At 35.5% G+C, this 26,652-nt stretch overlaps 2 protein-coding genes and 1 pseudogene across 2 annotated transcripts; 1 reads left to right on the top strand and 2 right to left on the bottom strand.

Moving 5' to 3' along the window:
• Positions 1 to 259: 259 nt before the first annotated feature.
• LOC120195503 lies at positions 260 to 5,846 on the bottom strand (annotated as a pseudogene).
• A 13,316-nt stretch (positions 5,847 to 19,162) lies between these two features.
• On the bottom strand, positions 19,163 to 20,119 carry LOC120195612. The gene has a single exon (XM_039197583.1). It carries the CDS (start codon positions 20,117 to 20,119, stop codon positions 19,163 to 19,165), a length of 957 nt encoding a protein of 318 aa, XP_039053514.1.
• Positions 20,120 to 24,297: 4,178 nt separating this feature from the next.
• On the top strand, positions 24,298 to 25,436 carry LOC120195508 (protein NEN4-like). The gene is made up of 4 exons (XM_039197513.1): positions 24,298 to 24,747; positions 24,815 to 24,925; positions 25,025 to 25,204; positions 25,300 to 25,436. Exons 1-4 carry the CDS (start codon positions 24,298 to 24,300, stop codon positions 25,390 to 25,392), a joined length of 834 nt encoding a protein of 277 aa, XP_039053444.1. The 3' UTR covers positions 25,393 to 25,436.
• The last annotated feature ends 1,216 nt before the right edge of the window (positions 25,437 to 26,652 follow it).

Below are 26,652 nucleotides of genomic sequence, written 5' to 3'. Positions count from 1 at the left end.
TCTAATACTTCGACCAAACTAAATATGCCCATTACAAGATTTACAACATAATCTACCAAGCATTGGACTACTTATTACTCATGTTAGGGTGTTACTTTTTCCTCATGTTTAAAGTTGGTAGGGATAAGTAAAATTCGACAGACTTGATCGAATACTCACCCCTATGTTAAAACATAAATATTAAGTTTTTTCCTCATATTAACACACTAGCAACCAAACGAGGTGTTAACACTTTGGAAGTACCAAAAAATACCATATTCGAAATCTGGGTATAAGAAAACAACCACCAAATACATTTCCGTGTTCCCTCTTCCACAAGTAGGATTATAGTCATACGCACAAATATTTAAAGCATAACGGGTAAGATATATAGATATATATAAAAGTTATCAGGATGGATTTTTCTCATGGCGCTTACTTGAGACTCGACATCGATATGCTGATTTCGCCTTGGCTCCGTTGCATCTACTAAGAGATTGAAACTATTTCTGGACCCTACCTACTCGGTTTCATCATCACTTTCCTGCAAAATTAAATGGTTCATATTCCTTTCTAGAGGAGGAAGCCCATCTTCAGAATCATTGGAAGAACCCTCATCTTCGCTGATATCTGCTCATATAACATCATAAGGTCAGTATAACAATAACGGCCATCCCTGTATTACATCTCAAAGGTTGTTTAATTTGTAACTAACACCTGCAAAAATCATCGATAGGTGGATAGAATTCTCAATTTCATGAAATTGTAAGTAATTAAATCCATGCCATGTAACAATCAAAATGCTCTCTAAGCAAAATAACCACCAAATAGACTTCTAGTTGAAACCACATCATATGTCCTAGGTAAAAGAGGCGAGAAGCAACTTAGAGAAACAAGATGGTTGAGTTGTGCATGAGTTTTGCAGGGCAGGGGACATGGTTAGCAGCCAAAAAGCACATTTTAATCATTTGAAATATCAGTAAGAAAGATCAGAATGGCACTAACTATACATGGCATCATTTAGGGAAAATGAAAGCTCATGTAACATTGGTTGAAGACAACGATAATTAGGCAACTATAGTAGTTTCAACACGTGAGAAGATCTACAAGTTCACTATATGAATGTGCAGATAAATAAAGATTGCATGAGCAAAATGAGGGGTTGAGCGAGGACCAAAGAAGACAAAGATAGAAACAAACAAAAAGGACCTTCCTTTCCCTCAACTTGCTCACAATATGTGCTACACAGCATAGCACAACGATATAATAAGACTGTAGCCAGCCAGCTCCATGTGGCAGAAAAGGCATTACTTTGTGGCAGAAAAGGCATTACTTTGTTGCAGAGGCATTCATCAAACTATACTCCTACCCTTGGTCCCACAAAAGTTGCAGATGTTGCCAAGGGGTTGTTATATGCAAAAGGATCTCTCTTTTTTTTCCAACATATGAAAAAATAAATTTACCTTCTGCATCTGGTGGAACCTTTGGAACTTGACTTTGTTGGGAAAGCCAAGAATTTTGGAATGATATGATGTCAGCACTATTTTCACATTCAGAATATGCCTTCAAAAGTTCCCTACACCAATCAAGTAAGCCAATAATTGAGAACATATGTCAAGAAGAATGTTTCTGATCTGAACATGAACAATAATTTTCAACCAATTTAAAACTTTTTGGACCATAAAAGCAAGAACAATAAAGGTACCTGTTAAGGGACAGGAAGGCATGACCCCATTTGAACTTGCCTAATAGCAAATTTGCAGTTTCCCTTTCCCCACTGTTAAAACATCGCAATGGAACAAAAACTCAGAAGACTTGCTCAGTAAACACAAGTGACTCTCAGAGTGACGTATTAACTGGCAACTTGGCATGCATAAAAGGATGCTAGACCAATCACTCGGCTAAAAGTTTTATCTTAGTTAAGCTTGGAAACAATGCCACAGCTATATGTAACGGATGTATCCTTAGTTTTATAACGTTCCAAAGTTTGAAAATGATGTCGAAGCGCCGCTGTATTCATATGGTTGTAAAAAAGCATGAACAAAACAGAACAGATCAATATGCCATAAAATCTAACAGATTTCGTCGGACGTGCAGGGGCACATGCACAGTTTACATTTACATCATAGAATAAATTCCAAATACTGATTTAAAAAATATGATTCATACAAATAAAAGCTAGCATGGCACACCCAGCCCAACAAATTAAGATCACAATATAAGAGAAACAGAGTTCATGGCAGCTTGGGCATGCAGATGTAAAAGAAATAACATGATTGAAAATCCTCAATTCAACAAGTCACCTTCAAGATTGTGAAGATAGAAGGTGATTAGGGAAAGAAGTACCATATTATCAAAGCTGCAGATAATGCTTCTACGCATGATAGCTCACATGGCCGACCATAGTTTACTGGGTTTGCAGCCACTAGCCATGGCACTGAAATTCCAAATACATCAAATTCATAAAGCAGGAGACTAAAAACTATTTAAAACCAGTAAAAATGAGCCACTCTTAGTTAGGATATGTGAATGTGCACATGCCAAACAATATGCAATTATACTTTCAATTAGATGTTAAAGGTAAGAAATCGATTAAGGTGAATATAAAAGTATGCAATAGCAAGAGTGTGATGAAGCATTACTAATTTGAAATTGTCATTTAAATCGTCATCGTATATGATGAAAGAGAAATTTATCTAAGTTTATATATATATACAAGTAATAACTGTAATATGCCAATAAAATTGATATAATTTCATTAAAGAAGGTAAACAGAAAGTATGTCTTCTGGGTTAAACAAAAAAGAAATCAAATTGAAAGTAATACATTACAAATATTATTCCTAGCAACTCAAATATCAATGCTATTAGAACATTAAGAAGCACCTCAAGGACTGAAATTCCAAAACAGTGCAATAAAAAAGACATCAAACTTGAGCACAAGTCAATTATCAAACATAACGGCGGGGACCTCTTTGAATCATACAATTCAATACAAAAATAAAGAAAAAAATAACTCCTAGCTTGGAGTGTCAAGATAAGAATAGATCATGAGAGGCTTGTTACTGTTGACATCATCCACAAGGATGTCACTATTATGGCACGAGATTTAAGCAAAAGTTTGCAACATGTTGGCTGAAGATAAAAATCTGAAAAATTTAGCACTGAGAACATCACACTGATCTCCGATCATTAACAATTGTGTAATAGCAAATAATCTGTATAAAGCATTATATGAGGAATTAGGGACAAAGCGTATTCATACACAAGCGAGGAGCACCACCGCAGCTTCACAAAGGGTACATCACTAAGACGAGCCCATGAGCAACAACAGCTAACCCTTTTCTGTTCATTAGGTTGTAATCTTCTTTTGAGACACACTGACTACCAACAGGACTGCCCAGAAAAGGTTCAAAGCACAGATAATAAAAAAAAATTATAAGTCAAATCAAAGGTGAAGAAGCAGAAAACACAAGCTAGTATGTATCAGCCAAGAAGAATATTAGTATAAAAGAACAACTATCAGGTGATATCGTCCGAGACTATGAGATACACCATCAACTTAGGAAAAACAAAGGTGAAAAGTTGGTCACAGTAGCACACCGAACATTTGACCCAGTAATAGGTGCATGTAGACACCTTGCTGAAACAGGTGAGTCCAAATCACCCATTCCCCAAATCAAAAGACGAGTTGATGAAAGTACCTTAAAACAATGCCCCCAAAACCGCTATTCACACGCAAGTCCTGCATGAAATCATTCAATGGTCCAGATTAGCAGAAAGTAAAGGCGTCCTTACTGGTAAAAAATGACTGAGTTAATTGATTGATCTTATATAGAAACTAATAGCAGTTACCAGTTATCATTATTCTCTAAATTGATCATTGATAAATCATTTGACTGGTTAATAACGCAAGATCCTAAACTCATAGATACAAGTTTTCTGAAAGTGAAAGATGAATTTCAATTTCCAAAAGCATAACTTTATGATCACTTATAGGAGCAGAAACTATATGGATCAGATGACTATGCTAAAAGGAAGTCTTTACACCTGGACCTAAGAGTTAGTACACTTCAATAATTCGATGTTAAGTTTTCCATTTTACCTTCCTAAAAGACCATTCTCTAGGAAATTTCCTCTTGCTTTCTGCAAATAAAAGTTTGCATATCTTATTTCAAAATAGATTTGATAAAATAGCCATAGAACACTCATTGACAGACTATTCATACCCAACATCCACCCATAAGTCTCTGATTTATCCTTCACTCTTACATATTTCAACCTTAGGTATGGTACAGCTTTATCATGAACTAAACACTATGAGTCTATGACACATTTCTGAGGCAAAGCAACTACAAATTAATCTATGCATGGTAATGTCTATGGAGCAAACAACAAATTTGACGCAATGTAAATAAGACAAACTGAAACATGCATAACCAAATAAAATTTGAGGGAACTTTTGTCTAGCAGATACTTTCTTTCAACAACCCAAATCTTCCCAGTTTGCGCCCAGTGCACCTTTTTGCATCGCACTGTCCAAAATCCTGAGTCAACAGCATCAAAACAAGGAGGGTAATCAATGCAAACAACTATTAAATATCAAAAGAAATTGGCCAACTGTCCAATACAATTTTAAGAAAGATTTCATCAAGATAATAAGAAAAACTAAAGAAGACAATAACTTAAAATTGCTGGCAATCACCATTTTGATAGCCACTGATTTCAAAGAATATGTTGAAGTCATCAATCCTTAGAAGCCATTTTGTAAGGAGAATTTTTTTAAAAATAACAACAATAATAAAGAATAAGATGTTCAATAAACTGAAAAAAATGGTGGTGTTTGATCACCCTAAAACTTAAGTGCTAGGTTTGTATCACAAAAACTGAAATGAAGTACTCAATATAATTACATTATTTGATAGCTATACATATTGAATTTTGAAAACTATTCATTTCAAAATGTTATTAACATAATATTTTATATAGTTCTAAATGCAAATAATAAAGATTAAAGAGCAAATTAAATATCTCATCTTTCGTTAAAAAAGTTCAAATATAAATTTGTAACATGCTCTGCATTTAACAGGTTAGTAGGACTATACCTACTCATCACATCGAATTTTTCTACTAACATATAACCCGAGTTATCAAACACATTAAAGAAATTAAACTATTCAAAGTTTTATTTTCAATGCATTAATAAAGATACCCTAAGTTAGAGATGCCAACCATGATTTGATCGATCGAAAGATCCTTATTATAAAATGTACAAACACATTAAAGATTCAACAACAGTTGGCCAGAAGAAAAATAACGTAGTAGGAGAAAAATACAAACCCACATAGCAAGTTGAATTTTAGGAACATTCGGTTCCTCTTCGGGAGCTGCAGGGACAAGGAAAACAGAAAAAAGCAATTAACTGCGGCAAAACATCAAACACATGATATAGCCGAACAAAATTTTAAGAAAACACAAAACAAGATGCAGTTTTGGAATCGATACTTTGATCATGTGGGAGAGATTCATCTTCCCTGGAAAAGTACAGGAAAAAAAAGATCAGGAGACGGGTTCTGAAAGTAGATTAATTGAGAAGAGAATTGGAAAAAGAGGCGGTCGTTTTGAAAAACTAAAAAACCTTTGGAATTGATGGTTTCTGCTAGACTGTCCGCGATGAGAGCTATGGTTTTTGAAACGCCGGGTTTTGTTGTGACCCATTCCTCTTTTCTTTTCCTTTATATTTTTCCCAACTTTAGTTCTGCAATGACTGGAAATCGACGAGAAAGAGTGGTGATTGCGGGCCTTTGCTTTTGTGTTTGCTTAGGCGGGTCGGTAGCGGTGGCGGAACCTACTTGTTCCACATTGGACGAGCAACGCTAGCAGTAGAGGCTATCAAAAATAGCCTATCCGTCTATTAAAAAATACCGGATATTTAATAAAAATATCTGATTTTTGGGTCAAGTTATATATATATATTATTAAATTTTTTATTCATAATTATCAAGTTATTTCACTCTTAACTATTAAACAATGGAAAATCAATCACTATGTAGGAACATTAATAATTCTTTTAATCATTGAGATAAATTGGTTCGTGCATATAATTTAAATTTGTAAACTTTTAAATTTTATGTGATTATATATTATATACATTTAAATTTTAAATTTTAGAATTATATATATATATATAATATATATAATTTAAAGAAAAAATAAAAAAAATTATGAACATGATACTCGTAACCCAGAAATACAGGTAGCCGAGTTTTATAGGTATCCAGATGTAATGAGTCAAGACACGGGCCTAAATTTTGATACCCACAAATTCTGAATACCCAATTTTTCACGTACCAAAAAAATACAAGTACATGATTTTAAACACCCATACCTAGCATAAAAACATAAAGGTAAAACAAGTCACTCTATTACCATTAATCTACAAATGGTTATTAAATTAAAATAGGGTAAATTACACATTTAGTACTTAAACTAATAGTTTTATTCCGTTTAGTATCCAAACTTTCAAGTTTTTTAAAATCATACCTAAAGTTTAGTTTTTGTTTCATTTTAGTACATTTATTTAAAATTTAACACTAATTTTTTATTTTTTTAAAGTTTAGGTATTAAAATGGACCAAAAATGATAGTTTAGGTACTAAATGCATTAAGTGTTTAGCGGTAGGGGACTAAAATCAAATAAAAACAAAATGTTAGGTATGATTCTTAAAAAAATCATATTAAAACGAATCATGACTGATAGTTTCAATACTAAATGTGTACTTTACCCTTAAAAAAGACATTACTAAGTGAATTAATTGATTATAACAATCGTATACATATCCTATTAAATCTCAAAAGAAATTTTTTTTGGTAACAAGAGAAGAGCTAAGAGCTTAGTTGGTTATTGAGTTTATACTCCAAGTTTGCTTGTCGACCTGAAAAATCGATTAGAGATCAACAAGCGAGCTATTCAATTTAGATAACCCCAGCATATAACCATTTCAGGCAAGAGCATCGGCCATGCCATTAACTTCCCAAAAAATGAGCGAGAGTTTAACTATCCAACATCTTTGGTAGAGTTCTCGAATTATGTGGATCAGCGTTGATTCATTGCCTTGACTATGAGACCTGAGCAACTTAATAGCTTCAACATTATCCATTTCAACCATAACATCCCTAGCTTCATGTTTCCAAGTTAATTGTAAGTTGTCCAAGAGAGCCTAAAGCTCAACGTGAAGGACCGAACATGGTCTAATATTATGAGAATACCCCACAATCCAATTGATGTTATGATTGTGGATGATGCCACCTCTAACTGCTTCGAGCTTTGATTGACCGCTCTATCCATATTGAGCTTGACCATTTCAATACTAGGAGGGTTCCAAATGTAGTTCCTAGTTATTCGATGAATATGGTTGGGGAAGTTACACTATCTAGTGAAGATTAAACATGCACTTGCTTACTCCACTTGGATTACTACCGTGAGGACCAACTAACTCCATTAAAGATGAAGTTACAACCATTCTTCCATAGTCTCCATAGCCTAATTATAAAGAAGTGATTCCAATGATAAGATCTACCATTTTCCCTAAATTATATCATTGAGATTAAAATTCAACATATCAAAAAGGGAAAGAGAAAATAAACTCCATGTTTTGTGAGTCAGTAAGATTTACGACCAAGAGTTTCTGACAATTATATAATTTCGAAGAATGTGGAGAGCAATTTCTTTCCTTCCCTTGCATGCTGAACAACCAGGATCCGATGACAACTCGTGTCTCGCTATTTCCGCGTTAGTCAGAAGCCGGTTCCTTAGGATCAACAAGATGAAGTTCCTGACACGTTGCAACCCATCGAAACTCTACGCCAGATTTCATATGTTGTCATGCTCATCCCTGTTGGGAAATAACTGAGTAATTTCCCTATAACCAGATTAGTGAGAATGCAAAATGAAAGCGGAAAAATAATACCCGAAATTGATAATGGAGTTCAACTAATTTTCCTACGTCTCCAGACTGCTGCAGATCTTTTACTAAAGAGGGAAAATTTATAGGTGTTTACAAAACACTCACAACTCACAAGAGAACTCTTTAAACTCTTTAGTATTGGGAGGAAGAAATGATTTGAGATGATTTTGAAGCTAAATGGGTAAAGGTATTTATAGTTGAAGCTTAAGGACTAATCTTGAAAATATCCTAAAGTGTAGGGACTAAAGTGCAATTTTTTCAAGCCAAAAAATCAACAAAATTAAATGCACTGAATTCGGTGCCCCTTAGCCCCCTTAATTGACTTTCAACAATCTCCCACTTGAAGACTGATTTTAATATGTCTTCACACCTCGATCGATGCAGTCTGGTCTCGTTACTCTAGCATGCCAACTGAAGCTGAACACAACTTCAGTTTATCCGTAGTCACCGTCTTTGTTAACATGTCTACCGGATTTTGAGCTCCACTAATCTTTTCAAGTTTCAAAATCCCATCTTCCAGAAGAGACCGAATAAAATGATATCGTAGTTGTATGTGCTTTGTCCTGGAATGAAAAGACGGATTCTTCGCTAGATGGATGACACTTTGACTGTCGCAATACAAGACATTGTTTTCTTGTTTCTTGCCTAACTCTTCCAAGAAACTTTGGAGCCAAATCATCTCCTTGCTGGCTTCCATAACAACGACATATTCTACTTCAGTTATGGAGAGAGCAACTATCTTCTGTAGTTGAGAAACCCAACTCATTACAGTACCTCCTAGAATATAGACATACCCTGTAGCGCTTCTTCTGATGTCAACATTTTTGGCTAAGTCAGCATCTACATAGACTGTCAGTATTGTATCTCCACCTTTGAAACAAAGTGTTTTGTTTGTAGTACCCCACAGATACTTGAGGATCCATTTGACTGCTTCCCTGTTTACCTTGCCCGGATTATTCATGTACCTGCTAATAGCTCCTACTGCATGAGCAATATCTGGTCTAGTACAAACCATGGCATGCATCAGACTTCCAATTGCTGAGGCATACGACTCCTTCACCATGTGTACACGTTCTTCCTCTGTCTTTGGTGACTGTTCTTTGGAGAGTCTAAAATGAACACCTAAAGGTGTACTTACTGGTTTATCATCTTTCATGTTAAACCTGTAGAGTACTTTGTTGATGTACTCAGCCTGTGATAACATCAAAGTCCCCGACTTTGTGTCTCTCTTGATCCTCATCCCAAGAATCTTCTTTGCAGCGTCCAGATCTTTTATTTCAAACTGCTTCGACAATTTTTGCTTCAAGGTTATAATCTCTTGCATGTCTGAGCCTGCAACGAGCATGTCATCAACGTATAACAATAAAATAATGAAGTTGTTGTTGAACTTCTTGATGTAGCAACAATGATCTTCTTGGTATATGGTAAAACCACTTGTACTCATGAAACTATCGAACTTCTTGTACCACTGTCTAGGAGCTTGTTTTAAACCATACAATCTCTTCTTCAACCTGCATACCAGTTTTTCTTGCCTGCCTTTATGAAGATTTCTGACTGCCTCATATAGATTTCTTCCTCCAAATCACCATGAAAGAAAGTTGTCTTCACATCTAACTGCTCAAGAAGTAGATTCTCTGCAGCTACAATTTTCAACACCAGTCTAATTATAGACAGATTCACGACTGGAGAGAAAATTTTATTGTAGTCAATACCTTATTTCTGTTGAAAACCTTTGACAATCAATCTTGCTTTGTAGCGTTTTCTCCCATCATGCTCTTCTTTGATCCTGTAAATCCACTTGTTATGTAGAGTTTTCTTGCCTGGTGGTAATTCAGCTAATTCTCACGTCTGATTTGACATAAGCGAGTCCATCTCATCTTTCATGAAAGACTCCCACTTGACTGAATCATTCACCTGCATTGCTTCATCATAGCACTCTGGTTCACCATTGTCAGTCAGCAACAAGTAGTACAAAGAAGGCGAATAACGTTGGGTTGGTTTAGGAATTCTGGAGGAGCGTTTCAATTTTGGTGTGCCTGGTTCTTCTTGAACTTTTTCAGGACTGATCTGAAAATCATTTCCAGAAATCTCCTCAAACTCAGCAAATTCCTTTGTTTCAGCTTCGGTATTGGAGCTACTTGATTATATGGTTGACCTGTCTTTGTACATCACATTCTCATTGAAAATGGCATCTCTGCTTCTGATGATCTTTCGATTTTTGTAGTCCCAAAACCGGTAACCGAACTCATCACCACCATAACCAACAAAGACACATTTATTGGACTTGACATCAAGTTTACTTCTTGAAGCAAAATTTATGTGTACATAAGAAATACAACCAAACACTCTTAAGTGTGAAAGGTTTATTTCTTTCTTGCTCCAAACTTCCTCTGGTATTCCACCATCCAAGGGAACTGAGGGCCCACGGTTGATCAGGTAAGCTGCAGTGTTGATAGCTTCAGCCCATATCAATTTGGGCAATCCGACATGTATATTTATGCTTCTGGCACGTTATTCAGAGTTCTGTTCATGCGCTCTGCTGCCGTCATGGGAACTGTTGTCTCCATCTTGATCACATTGTTTGCGCAGAAATCTGTGAATCTGTTGTTTTTGTACTCTCCTCTATTGTCAGACCTCAACCCTTAACTTTCAAACCAGACTCATTTTCCACCATGGCCTTCCATTTTCTGAAGGTATCAAAGACTTCTGATTTCTTCTTCAGAAAATAAACCCACACCTTCCTTGTAGAATCATCGATGAAGGTGACATAATATAGTGAGCCTACAAGAGATGGAACTGGAGATAGTCTCCATACATTAGTATGAACCAACTCTAACTTTTCATCCTTAGGTGTCTTGCCAATCTTTGCAAAACTGACTTTCTTTTGTTTGCCAAAGATGCAATCCTCATATAGTCTGACATCTATATTCTTTAGATCCGGTAACTTACCTTTTGACAAAAAAGTCTTCATCCTTTTCTCGCTCATATGGCAAAGGCTTTGGTTTCATAGGTTTGATTTTCCATCAGCATCTACTACTGCAATGAAATTCTCTAAATTTGAGGTTACATAGAGAGTATCAGTCTTCTTACCACGAGCAATGACGAGTGCTCCTTTGGTAATCTTCCATTCACAGCCTGAAAAGGTTGTACTATATCCTTCTCCATCAAGCTGTCATACATAAATGAAATTTCTTTTGATGCCATGAATATGTCTTACTTCTTTCAGCTTCCAGGTGGTCTGGTTTGACAACTTAATCGGATGTCTCCTTTTCTGACAATCTTCAAGGTTTCATCATCAGCTAGATGAACCTTCCCAAAATCACCACTGACATAGTTCTCCATGATTTCTTGGCATGAGGTAGAGTGGAAAGATTCCCCTAAATCCAAGATCCATGATTCAATCGGACTGTTGACGCTTAGAATCATGGTATCACATGTCTCCTCTATCATGTTGGCAGATTCCTGTGCGCCGGTATCTTTCTTTGATGCTCGACATTCTCTTTTAAAGTGACCCTTCTTGCCACAATTATAACAGTTAAAATTTTTCTTTCTCGTTCTTGATTTTACCCTTCTGGATTTCGATCTGCCACAATTTGAATTTCTTTATGAAGTTCTCCCTCTAGACTCCGTGTGCAAGGCTGAGGAGCTTGATGCTTCACCCAATTCTCTCCGTTGAATTTCTTCACTCAATACCAGACCCCGGACATCATCAAATTTCAATTTAATGTTTCCCGACGAGCTGCTGACTACTGTAATAGTATCATTCCAACTGTCTGGTAGAGATGATAAGAGAATTAAAACTCGAACTTCATCATCGAATTCAATTTCCACGAAACTTAACTGGGTTGTGATTGTGTTGAGTTCATTTAGGTGTTGAGCCACTGAAGCCCCTTTTGCCATCCACAAATTGAATAATTGCCTCATCAAGTGAACTTTTTTTGAGGCCGATGGCTTCTCATACATACTGGAGAGAACTGTCATAAGACTCGCAGTGGTCTTTTCCTTTGCTATGTTGAAAGCAACATTGCGAGATAACGTTAGTCGGATAACTCTGAGGGCTTGTCTGTCGAGAAGAGCCCAGTCTTCATTCTTCATGCCCTATGGTTATTTTCCTGAGAGAGGTTGATATAGATTTTTCTGGTACAGAAAATCTTTAATCTACATCTTCCAAAAGCCAAAGTCCACACCATCGAACTTTTCAATTTTCACATTCCCTTCATCTGCAGCCATCGCTCCCACTCGAATCTGACTTCTTTTGGATCGTTTCTGACAATTCTTACGAACCATCGTGTATTAGAACACCTCCGTCGACAAATTCGTATCGCCGACCAAATTTTACTATTCACAAAATCCACTATTTACGTGAATAGTAACCTCGTAGAAAAACTGACAAAAATTCACAACCATAAGCTCTTGATACCAGTTGTTGGGAAATAGCCGAGTAATTTTCTTATAACCAAATTAGTGAGAATGCAAAATAAAAGTGGAAAAATAAAACCCGAAATTGATAACGGAGTTCAGCCAATTTTGCCTACGTCTCCGGACTGCTGCAGATCTTTTACTAAAAAGAGAAAATTTATAGGTGTTTATAAAATATTCATAACTAATAAGAGAACTCTCTAAACTATTTAGTATTGTGAGGGAGAAATGATTTGGGATGATTTTAAAGCTAAATGAGTAACAATATTTATAGTTGAAGCTTAAGGACTAATCTTAAAAATACCCTAAAGTTCAAGGACTAAAGTGCAAATTTCCCAAGCCAAAAAATCAATAAAATTAAATGCAACGAATTCGGTGCCTAATCCACCGAATTCAGTGCCCCTTAGCCCCCTTATTTGACTTTCAACAATCCTAAGTATCATGATGAAGCTCTCGGTAAGTTGTTTTGATCGTACAATTTCCAGAGGCCGCTCAAAGCCACATAGGGTGGTCAGTACTAGCTTCGCTAGAAGGGAGGGGAATAGCGGTGATCTCACGGATTATGTCATCGTTTAAAAAAAGTTGGATTTTATTCAAATCCCAATCATCAATGTTATTATTAAACTCACTGATCATAATATACGGATCGTAAATATGACCATTGTTAACAGGTTTGCAGTCGAGTATGTTATGGGGATCCAAGCATCTGACTAGAATCTTATACATTGCCTGTTACCGATCGACCAGGAAATGTTGGATCAGATAAAATTCCAAACCTTAGACAAATAACACCAAACAAACGAGTAGCTCTTGGAATCGATTTAGATGGCATGAGGATCATGATATTATAATTGGAATAATAAAGCGTTGCCCAAAGAGTGTTGGGTTGCATCAAAAGATTGTATCTTATCTTAATAAAAAAAATACTTCATTTTTAGTCCGAAGGGGGGCATAAACCCAAACCCCCACGGTAGAAAGGTTGGCAGCACAAATCTCATTTAACGAGGACCATCTTCGAATGCTTGTTTGTACCACCCAAATGAAACGACGGGAATTGGATTCAATTTTGTTTCAAATACCTTTTGGAATGGTCACTGTCTACATGAAATAGTTGGGGATTGGAAGAAGAGTTGATTTATCTAGAGTGGTACGTCCAGCCAGTGATAACTTCAAAGTCACCCAATTATTTAACTTAGCATGGACATTATCAACAATAAATTAAAAGGTGTTTTTGGTGATTCAATTATGAAAAAGCAGTATTCCCATATAAGTTCCCAAATTAGATGAACATTGGAAACCTAGAGAAGAAAAAAAGTCATTAGTCAGGTTATTGGAAACATTCTTAGAAAAGAAGACCTTGGTTTTACTTGAGTTGACCTTATACCCCGAAACTTTACTAAACTGGTCCAAAATGGCTTTGGTCATAAGGGACTGATTAATTGTCTCCTTGTAGAATAAAAGCATATCATCGACAAGAAATAAGTGGAAAAGTTTAGGTCCCCTTAAGATAACACCATAAACTCTCAAAGATTCAAGTTCTGGGCATAATAGATATTCTAGCGAAGACGCTCCATGCAAAATACAAATAAATAGGGAGAGAGGTGGCATCCCTACCAGATTCCTTTGGCAAGCTTAAACATATAAGAAAACGAGTCATTCCAAAGAATCAGCATGCTAGAAAAGGTAACAGAGTGCATGATGAGCCGGTGGAGCCAGTGAGGGCTTCCTATATCAGTAAGGGAATAAAAAAAAGTCTCAACCGACCTGATCATAAGCTTTCTCCATATCCACTTTGATAGCCATCTAGTGCGTTTGGGTTATCCACATATTGGGTTGTCTATGACCCTTTGATCTCTTTTGGTTTCGGGGCATCAATCATGGGTTTGGGTGCCATAGAATCTCCTAGCACTCCACTCTTCATGGTAGCCTTGTAAATGAGTAACTCACTCTGAAGGTCTTTCATCCTTTTCATCATTTTGACCTTCATGACCGCTAATTATGCACCCATGAGATCCTCCATCTCTTTTTTTAAAGTTACCATTGCATCTTAAATGGCATTCTACCATTGGTATATCTTCTTAGACACTTCATCAAGAAATCCTTGCATCTTATCATTGAGAACATCCTTCAAGGATTCTAGCTTGACCAAGCGGGGTTCTATTTCCTCCAAGGTTCCCTTGACTTCCTTAATAGATTCTTCAAGTTTGATAACATTTTTTCCAAGGGTTCAATAACATCCTTGGATGGTGATGGCTTCTTTGCAGTATTACAATTATCGGCTGCTTTGATTGCTAAGACTTCGCCTTCTTGTTATAAAGCTATCTCTCTCTCTTGAAATCAGCTCTGATACCATTTATCATGTTCCTAGAATCTTGAACTTGAAACCATGCAACATTAGATGTTTTTCAGAAAGAAACACGTAAGTTAGCCTAAATAATCTAAGTAAAAAGACTTAGACAAAAGAGCAAAAACAAACATAACTTCGAAAGGGAAAATGCCTCACAAACAAGAACAAGAGCAACTAAAAGAATACTTAGTTTCATTCCTCAAAAATAAAGTGAAAAATGAGGTGGGAGTAAGCCTCTATTTATAATTGAAGCTCTTTACATCCAACATTTGAAATTGAATGCAATCAATGGCTAGGATTAAAATGAAATCCTATATAAATCATTACATGATATTAGTTTTGAATTTAAACTAATGATAAATAAATAAAAATAAATAAATAAATAAAAGAAAAGACTTATTTAAGCTAAAGTGGCCCGAGATGGTCTTCAGGTTCCTACGATGGCCCAGGGTGGCCTAGAAGGCATTCTAGGTGGGCTATGAGGGTCTAGAGGCATCTTGGTTAATCAACTTGCATTGGTCTCAGTCGCGAATTGACGGTTCATGATAATATGTAGCAATCACCATGCTTTGAGCGAGTCTTTTTTTATGGGTAATGTTGGTGTGCAAATTTTAAAAGGTTCTATATGGGTTGTGTCAAGCTCATCGAAATTGGTATACAAAGTTGATATAATATCTTACAGAGATGGGGTTCAAAGGATCTGATACATATGCATCTTTGTTCTTTTGAAACATCAAAAGGGTCGACACATACTTGTTAGTGTATGTAGATGACATTATTATAACAGGACAATCAAAAAGAGAAGTAAATGGTGTAATAGCTTGTTTATGTTTGAATTTTTCTTGCAAGATCTTAGTTTTTCCTTATATTGAAATTCAGAAGCGTGGAGGCTTAGTGTTACTAAGCCAATAAAAGGTATGTTTTGAAGTTGTTGGAAAATACTAAAATACGATGGGTGAAATTGACTTTCACACCTATGTTAACATCAACAAAGTTGACATAAAATGAAGGAAACCTTCTTGAAAATGCACAAGAATTGTAACACCCTAAATTTCAGGCTAATAATTTCGGGTTTACGTAAGAGGTATATAGGCCTCGTAGAATTCGTAATTAAAGTTATTAGACCAAGTTGGGCTTAATCGGGTTAGATTAGTCCTAATTAATTATAAAAAGGGTTTTTTGGCATAGTAGAAGATGATGAGAGACCAAGTGTATAATTTTACCCATTTGAAAAAGATGAGAAGCCTTATCTCCTTCACCTCATTCTCTTCATTTCTTCACTCTCATTTTCTTCTCTCTCATTTTCCTCTTAAAGTGTTATACCTAAGGGTAAGTTCTTTGAGCCTTTTTTATGCTTCTTTTAAGCTTCAATTCGTCCTCAATCCCTCCAGTAAAGTTGTTTTGTTTTTTCAAAGCCATGGGTTCTTCATAGCCAAAGAGAAAGTGAGAGTTTTCTTCCAAATCTTAGAGGGAGGGAGCGTGGCTAAGCAAGGAGCTTCATTTCAGGATCCTAGCACCAAGGTAGTGTATTTCTAATCCTTTGTGGTGTTAAGGCTTTCAAAAGCATGAAGATTTGTTATGATTTGAGTATTTGATCATTTTAGGGTTTATGCTTGATTTAATGTATATGAATTTTTTTTATGTAAAACATGTGTTTGTATAACACTTTATGACCCTAAGTAACTTTTTAAAGCTTTAACATATGGTTAGAAACCAAACTAAGACCATTATGGTGCTTTTTTGGGTGTTTCTCGAGCCTAAATACGACATTTCTATATTCGAGTATCGATATTGGATAAACAATATCGATATTGGATGAACTGAATGAATTTTAGGCAACTTTAATTGGGAGTATTGATACTGCTAGGAAGACTAATGATAATGATCAATACTTAGGGTACCTGGTATCTATACTGGGCTAATTTTCAGTAAACAAAAGCTATTTTTGGTACCGATACTCATGGGGGTATCGATACTTGACCCTAGGGTATCGATACTAAAAGTAAAGTATCGATAATACCCACTTTGTGTGGCTAGATTTGACCTCGTTTATGCCCACAAGAGTTAAGGATGATCCGTAATGGTAGAACTTAATCTGTAAGGGACATAAAACACTAATATAGCCTAAAAACACTGGTATGAGTAGGTTACAACTGAGGTAACTATAATAAGTGTGATACGTCCAAGTATTTTCAGTCGAGCATGTATCGAATAATTAAGAACGGGGATTGTTGTAGAGGATGTACCAATAAGTAATATCAGATTAAGTAATAGTTGAAATTGTGCACTTCAGGAACGTTAGTGAACCGAGAACGTATGATTCGTCCCTCCAATTCAAGGGGTATTGAGGATAAGTACGATAAGAGCAACCAAAGTGTCATTACCCAATAATGAACCCAAGTCAGATATCGGGCTAGTTAGTATTTCAGCTAGCGAACAACAAATACAATAATTGTCGTAAAATCATGAAACACGTAAAGACCTCTTTAGAGACCAAAGTGACTAAAATGTTCATAAGTAACGAATGACCAAAACAGAGCAGATCAATAAACTAATAGAAGTAACAGACTAATAAACTCTTGCAAAACATTCTAGGTAAGAGTACGAGCAAGATAACAACTAGTGAAATGATGAGCTCACTTTAGTGTGCTCAACTATGCTAAGGTGTAGCCAGACTAGCCCTAGTGGGGCATTGTCAACGTTATGTGGCCTTAGGGCCTTCAGTCATACATGTAGAGTTGCATCAGTCCAGTACAATAGTTATCAGAAAAGCTTGGCTTGATGTTATTTGATACCAAGTCAATGTTTCAGTTGAGCGGGAATTATTGATGCTCTGTGATATCGGAATTCCTCCTCTATGGTCTACCTGACGCTATGTGATACTAGGAGATCATTCAACAACTTAAAAGAGACCTTGATGATGCTATGTAATACTGGTACCCCCTCCTAGCAGGCTAGTATTTGATGCTATGTGAGACCAGATACTAACAAAACAATGTCAGTGTCACATTCAGATAATGCACATCAGTGTGTCATGTGTCGCATTTAGAGAATACACAGTAGTTATAGTCAGTGTGGGTAGAGACTCAATAGAGGTGTACTCATGGTGAGACCCTTAATAGAGGATTAAGAGAAGCATGAGACCGTTACTTTAGCGATAGAACAGTTAAACCTTAAGTAGGTAGCACTTGATTAAGATCATGCATGTACCTACTACTTAGTACTATTTTTTTAGCATACTTATGTTTATAAAACTCATAATGTTTCTCTAGATTAGTGATTATACTGCTAGGATTTGTAAGCTTATCACTCAAATGCTTTCAATTCGCAAGTCATTAGTTTGAGTCGTTCATGTAGCACCGTCGTAGTAGGACTTCCAACACCTCTTCCAGAGTAGTGTACTGTAGTTTTAGTGGGCATATATATATTCATAGGACCCTTATTATTATATTCATAATTATAGCTCTAAGTTTGTACTATTTTGGTTTTAAATTATGTGCTACGGAGCTCTAGTTTATAAAATGTTTTTATAACTGTCATGAATGTCTATTTTGATACCATATTGTATGTTTTGAAAAGAAAATGAACAGGTTTTTCAAAAATCAGAGGTTGCCTCGACGGCCTAATATGACACTTTAGGCCATTCGAATTTAGGGTGTTACAAGAATACATAAGCATAATAGGAGCACTTCTATATATTTGTCATACCAGACCAAACATAACTTTCAATGTGAATAAAGTGTCTTAATTTATGTATACACTGTGTGATGTTACCTTTCAACAATCAAACAAATCTTACGTTATTTCAGGTTGTTATTCACTTCCTCAGATCATAAACTAAGTATTGTAGCATATGCTGATGTTGATTGGGGCAACAATTTAGATGACAGAAGGTCCACAATATGTTATTGTGTATATATTGAAAATTGTCTAGAGCTTGGAGTTCAAAAAACAAAAATATATCTCCTGGTCAACTACGAAAGCCAAGTATAGACGTATAACTGACGTCGTATCTGAAGTAACCTGGGTTGAGACAATTTTGAAAGATAAGGGTTGTCAACCGACTTAAGCTCCCGTTATATGGAGTGACAACACTAGTACAATTGTTATGTCAGTTAATTCTGTGTATCACTCACATTCTAAGCATGTACATGTAGAGTTGGATGTTCACTTTGTACACTAAAAGGTGATTAAGGCGAAGCCTTTCGGTTTGTTTGAACAAAAGTTAGGTGTTGTTACATATGAACAGATTCAAGTTCAAAGTTTGGCATGAAGAGAGCTACAAAGACCAGCAAATTTCATGACTGCGTAGGTTTCATCTTTGAAATTTATCGGGTTCCAATAGCATAAAGTTTTATTTTCTCGCAGGCAATGCGTCAATGGCAAATAAAGAGTGTAAAGCAAAACTCATACACGTTACCAAAAAGGGACACAATATAAATAAAGAAAATTTCATGCACTTTGTGCTTCTAGGAGAACATTAAAATCGGCCCTAGCCTTACGCAAACGAGGCGTTATGCAAGAAGCTGGCGAGGCAGGGTACGATGTGGGAGACGATGTAGAGAACCTGACATGCCTCGATGATGATGATTCGTGGAATTTCCTGCCTTTTGATCTTGTTTGAGTCGAACCATTTTTCAAAACTCCTTTTACATCCTTATTATCGAACACGAAAGCAGTCGAAACCGGTAAATCCGAATCGTTCCCAAGGTTTTTAATCAACTCCAACGGAAGATCGAAGTAGAGATTCATGGAGTCACCATCATCAACATCAGGGTCTGGTATTATTGTTGATGAAGCCCAGGATCCGCATTCAAATTTCTCCAGGGAAACTGTTTTTGATATCGCATTATTATTATTCTCCATCATCATTGCATCTTTTGTAGGCCTTACTTGCTTCGCCTTGTTAAACCCTGGTACAAACAAGCAAAGGGCACTGCATTTGAACTCAACTTCATTACCATCCATCTCCTCACGATGACCGCCATTGTTAATTACATCGGGATTGGAGATTAAACTTCCATGTCGATACTTCCTGTACAGCCAAAGATCATCAACTTCATCTGATGCTGCACATGTTCTTCCATCCCCACAAGACTTGCTTTTCAAAAACTGGCTGTTCTTCTGAGGCGATGCTTGGCTTTCGGTTTTCGAGTTCTTCCTTGACGAAATGGAGCTGAATCTAGGGGAGGAAGTTGCAGAGTTGGGAAGGCTATAGCTTAAGAACTTGTGCTTTGCGGGGAACAACGGAGGTGGCAACATCATGTTGAAGCTTATTTCTCCCATGGATGAATCTCGTAATGAAATTGGATCAACATATATCTGTTTCTCCTTTTTCAGGCTATCCTTTTTGACCAGGATATTAGGCACTTGTGAAGTCAAGCTCTTGTAGATCCTTGTAAATCTCATTGAGTTCTCGAGCAATTTCGTTTGTGGTGGGAACTATTTTCGAGGTAGGAAGTGCCATTGAATTGAAAAGAGACCAACTGTGAGGATTGGAAAGAAACAAGGAAGATGAGAGTGCCATAGAGTTGGACGTGGATCGCATATATGGAAGCCAAGGAGAGCAGCTCAATAAGTGGTTTGCATGTCGCATAACTTAGGGAAGGAAAATATAGGGTCATGCTCAATACAAAATCCATTCATCTTTACTATAATCAACAATTGATGGGTGCCACAACCACTAAGGATCGACTTTGTTAAATCGGAAAATGCTTGCACGTCCATAATAAGAGCTGCTTTTTTCTCTCAAATAATGTTTTTAAATCCATATCACATACGAAACCCATGGGTTTTTGTTTCCACTTCCGTTGCTTATTTTAACTTGTTTTAAATGAACTCAACTATGTTTATTAACGAAATATTTTTATTAAAAGTTAATTATACTATCAAATATACTAACATCAATTTTTTCATGAATGTTCGTATGATTTTTTAAAGTCCATCTAAATTCATGTTTGAATAAGAAAATAAATGAGATTCCAACAAATTAGGCTTAATTATTCTCGGATTTAAATTATTTTAAATACAAAATCTTTTGAATTCAAATATTGTTGGGTTCGCATCTTTTTAAAATTTATTGTTTCAAATATTTCTTTCATGCTCAAATTGGATTAAGTACGACGGGCTTCTATAAATTTAAATAGTTTTGATATTTTATAAGTTATAAATTTATTTTATTTCATACTATTATGACTTGATTTCGAGGTATGCTTAAGACATTTATATGTTTTCTGTTTATAATTTGACTTTTGTTTACACAAAATTTAGGTTCGGATGACTCTTAGTTCAAAGTCAGGGCATACTTAAGATTCAATTAGAGTTTACATAGGAATTTATATATTGCTCACCAAGAGTGAACAATTAAGATTTGAACTTGAGCTTATAAATTTAAATTTTTAAATTTCAACCACTTGTATCAATACTCATCGGCTAATATGACTTCTATTGTTATGTTCATGAACCTTATATAATTTAATAGAATAAATATATGTCACTTAGTTTTGTAAGCTCGTTTTTTGTTTACATGTTATAATTTTTGTGATTCGTGATGGGATAATAGTTAAAAACCTGGTTTTATTATCATTTTGAATTTAATAATAATAAATGGTTGTCCTTTGTTCCCATATGTAATGGGGTAAAGGGGAGGTAAGATAGTAGGTTGCCCCCAACATTAGGTTGAGAATAACTTCCGTAGGAGACCTCCAAATTATGAAATGCGCTCCATGGGACTCGATCCCACGACCTCAAGATTAAGAACCTTATGCTCTACCAACTGAGCTGGATGGTCATTTTGAATTTGTTCATTCAAAATACAATAAATATTTATTTCAGGTGAACATGCATAGTTTAAAACCTTTATGATTCTTGTTAAAAAAAAAACCTTTCTGATTCAAGTTTGTACATTATTTGAATATTAATTTATAAATTTTTTAAGGATTTCACTTAAAATTTATTTAGAAATTAATGATAAAACTATTGATAGTTTATTTTACAAATACAGACTATTATCAAATGATATTTTAATTTTCAAGGTAAATTATGTAAATAATTTTTTTTGGTATGATCAGACTTTGTTCACCAATTTAAAAATTAAGGGTACATGATCCTTAAAGTTATTAGTCCATTCAATTTTAGTCTCTAAAGTTATCGGTCCATTCGATTTTAGTCACTCATCCATTAACTCACGTTAACCCTCTAACGAAAATATTATATGAGAAATAAAAAATAATAAATAAATTTACATAAGTCACCAGCTACGTGGGATAAAAAATTATTAAAAATTTTCAAAAACTTACTTCTTCCTTCTTCTTCTTCTATAATACCACCTACTCATTCACCGAACCACCACCACCATCACCCTCTGCCCCCAACCCATCCACTTGTTTATCCCCCTCCACCACCCAAGACACCTGCTAAACCATCAACTTGTGCTCCTCCACCTAAAGCACCACCCAAGCCACCAACTTATCCTTTTCCATCCAAGGCAACGACCAAGGCACTAACTCACGCTTCTCCACCCAAAACGTCCAACTACCCACCACTATCACTTCCTTCGGCTAAGCCACCAATTTACCAGAGTTTACAAGGAACTTTGTGGCGGTTCATGGAGTTGTTTATTGTAAGTTATACAAATACAAAGAATCTGACACCCTGTTGAAAGCAAAAACAATTCATAGTCTGTTTCAAATACCATAGGAAAACTTGGTTTCATTCATTTTCATGATATAATCATTTTAATCAAGCATGGATGAGTCTTTCCATGTCTATATATGAAATTTGAGTAGGTTTGTGGGATTTTTCAACTTCAAAGAGCTCATATTTTTAGGTTTCCACTGCAACATCCATGGCTAACATACATTTCAGTGTTTCACAGTAAACTAAGTGACTTTGACTGCATTTTTGCAAGCGTCACAATAAAGCTAATATGCAAGAGCACTAAGTACAAGCAAGAGACCACTACAAGAATCAACAAGAACGATTATTTCTTCACCATAAATCATCACCAGCTTTAGAGCCCACAAATTCACGATGCCTCTTTTATCATCCTCGTTGGTTTCGTGCAACAAACCATTAAGAAGAATATTGCTCAGAAATCATAAACTGAATTGGGATGCCTAAGTTTAAAAGATGACCAAGAGCATTGTAAGACTTGTCAGAAGCTCCCAATTGATATTGCAGCTTGTGAAGTTGACATAAAAGCAGGAATATCTATCTCTGACCAACAGGTTCAGCGACCCATATATGCTAGTTCAGAAACTATGACCCCTATAACATAGATCAGTGAAAAAAATTCGAATGACAAAACAGGAGAGGATTGGGTCCTTGGATGATTCCTTGATGGCTGTTAAAGTAGATTTTTTGTTTTGATAAAAACAAATGAAGCTTGTGGGTGCTTTTCTTTTTGTTTCTTTTGAATTTTCAATATATTAAGCTCCATTTGTTTTTCGTTTCCAACTTATGTGGAGGGAGTGGGGTTGTAATAGAGAAGAAACAAAAGTAAATTAGGACATGATTAGTAATGATTATAAACAAGAACGTAGTAATTTTTTTTAAATTTTTAATTGTTACGTAATATTTCTGTTAAAGGATAAACTTAAATTAACGACGATTAACTAAAATCAAATAGATCGATAATTTTATATTAAAAATCAAAATTAAATAAACAAAAATAAAGAGAATTATTCGCATAGCATACCGTTATTTTTAAGCAGCACCCTCCATCCTACGACTATCAAGTTAAGTGGACCCAAAAAAACTGTTTCAGCCCTGGTTTTATTGTCACTTTTATTGTCAAATTACAGTTCGCCTTGTATGTTGCTCATAATAATGACGTAAATTTAATAAATTTATACCGTGCAACAGTTTAATTTAAAGTTAAAAATAATAAAATATAGACGCAACAAAAAATATTATAAAAACATAATATTTTAGGCTAGTACAACTTAAAATGTTAACTTTTAATATTTTTGGTTAAACCGAAAATATTATAAAAATGTGTGCAACCGAAAAATGTTAAGAAAAAGTTAACATTTTAGATTATGCTCAACCGAAAATGTTATACATTTTATAATATTTTCGGTTGAGCCCCTTTCATGCTATTCTTTAATCTTAAATTAGGTTGTCGTACCTTATACATTCTCTGATTTAGTATATCTTATATATATAAATAATCTCATGTATATATATTCTTAAAATTCCCCAGCCCTGAATGTTCCCAAGGAATATTTGTTGTAGGATAAAGGTAACCAACCAGATGTAGAATTCAAAGGAACCGATTCCCTTTCCAAACAAGCTTGCTTTATATGTTCCAACCTAAATATTTAGTATTTTAATGGAGGGAAAGAGTCACCTTGTCCAAAAGGTTGCTGCTCCAAGAGAAAATAGCTAAGAATATGGTAGCACAAGGATGAAGCAAAACTATTCCTGCCCAACTGGAATTCCCTTTGAATAAGGCAAAGCCTATGATTAATGACTTGAACTACAAGAAACTCAATCTCTAATGCCAAGAATTCTCTTCTTCCCCCATTTATACCATGATTACAACAATCTCAATCAACATTACCAAAAAGAAACAACTTGTTGAAATGGAGGGTTTTATTCCAGGCCAAGAAGGGTCAGCAGAAATTGTGTTTTTCGATATAGAAACTACGGTGCCGAACCGAGCCGGTCAAAGGTTCTGGGTGTTAGAGTTTGGTGCCATTGTAGTTTGTCCGAGGAACCTTGTTGAGCTAGAGAGTTATAGTACCCTAATCAAGCCTAAGGACTTGTCTGCCGTTGCATTGAGGTCCGGCCGATGTGATGGGATAACTAGAGATACTGTTGCGAATGCGCCCAGATTCGAGCAAGTTGCTGATAAGATATTCAACCTCTTGAATGGTAGGATTTGGGCTGGTCATAACATTCAAAGATTCGATTGTGTTCGTATTAAGGAGGCATTTGCTGACATTGGTAGGCCTCCTCCTGTACCTGTTGGCATCATTGATTCTTTAGGAGTTCTCAGTGACAAGTTTGGCAAAAGAGCTGGTAATATGAAGGTAAAGTTTCATAATAAACCTGTTAATGTTCAAAATAGTTTCTCGGTTCTAATTTCTCTTCATGCAGATGGCAAGCTTGGCCAATTACTTTGGGCTTGGGCAGCAAAAACACAGGAGCCTGGATGATGTTCGCATGAATCTAGAGGTTCTCAAGCATTGTGCAACTGTGCTCTTTTTGGTATGGTTCACAAACATCAATACTAAACTTCAACTTCATCTTGTAATCAAATTATCAAAAGAGCAAATTTGTTAAGTATTTGAGTTTTCATGATGCTAGGAATCAAGCCTCCCTAGCATATTGAATGGCAGTTGGCAGAGCTCCCCGACGATAACGACACGGAGTAGAAGCGGCGCCGGAAAATCGACATGCTGGGAAGAAACCAGAAGGAAATCATCGTCCCCACCTTCAGTTGGATATCAAAGATCAGTTCCCTACACAAGGGGAAGTTTGGGAAAGGTCTAATTCCATGCTGATTTGTGGATTATCATGCAAGGTATGGTTTCTTAATTGGTTAATAACGACTAACAAGGAAAATGAACTTAATGGAGCAGGTGACCGAAAGAATGAAGAATCTATTGTGTAAAGCTCAAGGAAGCCAGCCTGTTAACAACTTGCTCAAGCATTCTCATTCACTGCTCAGATGAATCAGAAAAGAGTAAGTTCAATGAGAATATGGCATGAAGCACAAGAGTGTCTTTCCCCTTATCAGAATTTGGGGCACCCTTTTCGTGGTTCTTATTCATTAATTATTTGTAAATTTCAATTAATCAATTGAATTTGTGAATATGATTAGCTGTGTATAGTACCTTGAACTGCTTCATGCATGGAACCTGCAATTTGTGAATATGATTATCTTTTCTCCTCGACACATCATGTTTATTATAATATTTCTGTATGTGTTAAACGTTTCGTACTTTGTATATTTTCTGGAAAAAGGGACAACTTGGACCAATGCTGCTCTCGAACAAGCAATAGCTAAGGATTTAATTATTAGAGAACATAGCCATAGCATCTCCCCATGTGAAAACGTACTCAAATTGCAATCCTGTGCGATGATCATCATTTAAAGCAAAAAGGTCCCTCTTTTTCTGTTTAATTCCCAATTTATTAAAAGCAATGGGTCCAGCAAATTATGTTAATGTGGATGTGTACCAACAACCAAATCTTCCTTACAAAATCACATGCTTCAATTTTACCTTGGTGATGGGCTGGGGAAACAGGGTCCCTCGATCTCATTTGTTGCCTTTCTGCTACCTAAATACAATGTTTTACCAGATTTTCTTATCATCATTCACCGCGTCTTATATTTTACAAGTCCACTCATTTAAATTTTTCCATGAGAATTTGTTACAGTAAATTACTATCAAATCTTGGATTATCGTAAGAGATTATCTTATTTTTATTTTTGACGTAATCTATGATATTAGATAAAATAATTTGTCAAAAAGGAAGTTGACAGTTTTTCGCTCATCAAAGAGAGACTAAAACCTCGATACTTGTTAATAGAAAGGTCAAGATTAGAATTTACCAAGTGATCTCAATAGTAAAAGAGAGTGTTAATTTTTTAGAGGTTTCGGATTCGAGTAGTTGAATTTGTAGGGGTGTGTGTTTCCAATTACTAAGAAAAATTTTAAACATATATTATTTTGTAATCACCTAAACTATTAAGATCATTTTCTTTTATTTTAGTCTAATTTTATTGGTGTTATATATAGTACCTCTTATTTTACACTCCATAAAGTCTTTTTTCCTTTATACCAATTTTATTGGGTTTAGGTCTTAGTATGGGTTTAAAAAGAAAATAGTAGTAAGTAGCTTTTATTTGCAACAAATTTCCTGCTATTTTTATTCTTTTTATGGCATTAAAAGTTTCTTTTCTTTTGTTCTTTTGCTAGGGTTTCTTA

Source organism: Hibiscus syriacus, unplaced genomic scaffold, assembly GCF_006381635.1.
Source record: "Hibiscus syriacus cultivar Baekdansim isolate YM2019G1 unplaced genomic scaffold, ASM638163v2 tig00117016_pilon, whole genome shotgun sequence".
Taxonomy (NCBI): domain Eukaryota; kingdom Viridiplantae; phylum Streptophyta; class Magnoliopsida; order Malvales; family Malvaceae; genus Hibiscus; species Hibiscus syriacus.
Note: the sequence above shows the minus strand (reverse complement) of the source record. Positions and strands in the feature narration are given on the sequence as shown.

Coding starts and splice junctions, on each gene's coding strand:
- LOC120195612 (XM_039197583.1), bottom strand. CDS start 20,119: ATGAGATTTACAAGGATCTACAAGAGCTTGACTTCACAAGTGCCTAAT.
- LOC120195508 (XM_039197513.1), top strand. CDS start 24,298: ATGGAGGGTTTTATTCCAGGCCAAGAAGGGTCAGCAGAAATTGTGTTT. Junction 24,926..25,024: donor GTGCAACTGTGCTCTTTTTG/GTATGGTTCACA, acceptor TCATGATGCTAG/GAATCAAGCCTCCCTAGCAT. Junction 25,205..25,299: donor CAAGGGGAAGTTTGGGAAAG/GTCTAATTCCAT, acceptor TTAATGGAGCAG/GTGACCGAAAGAATGAAGAA.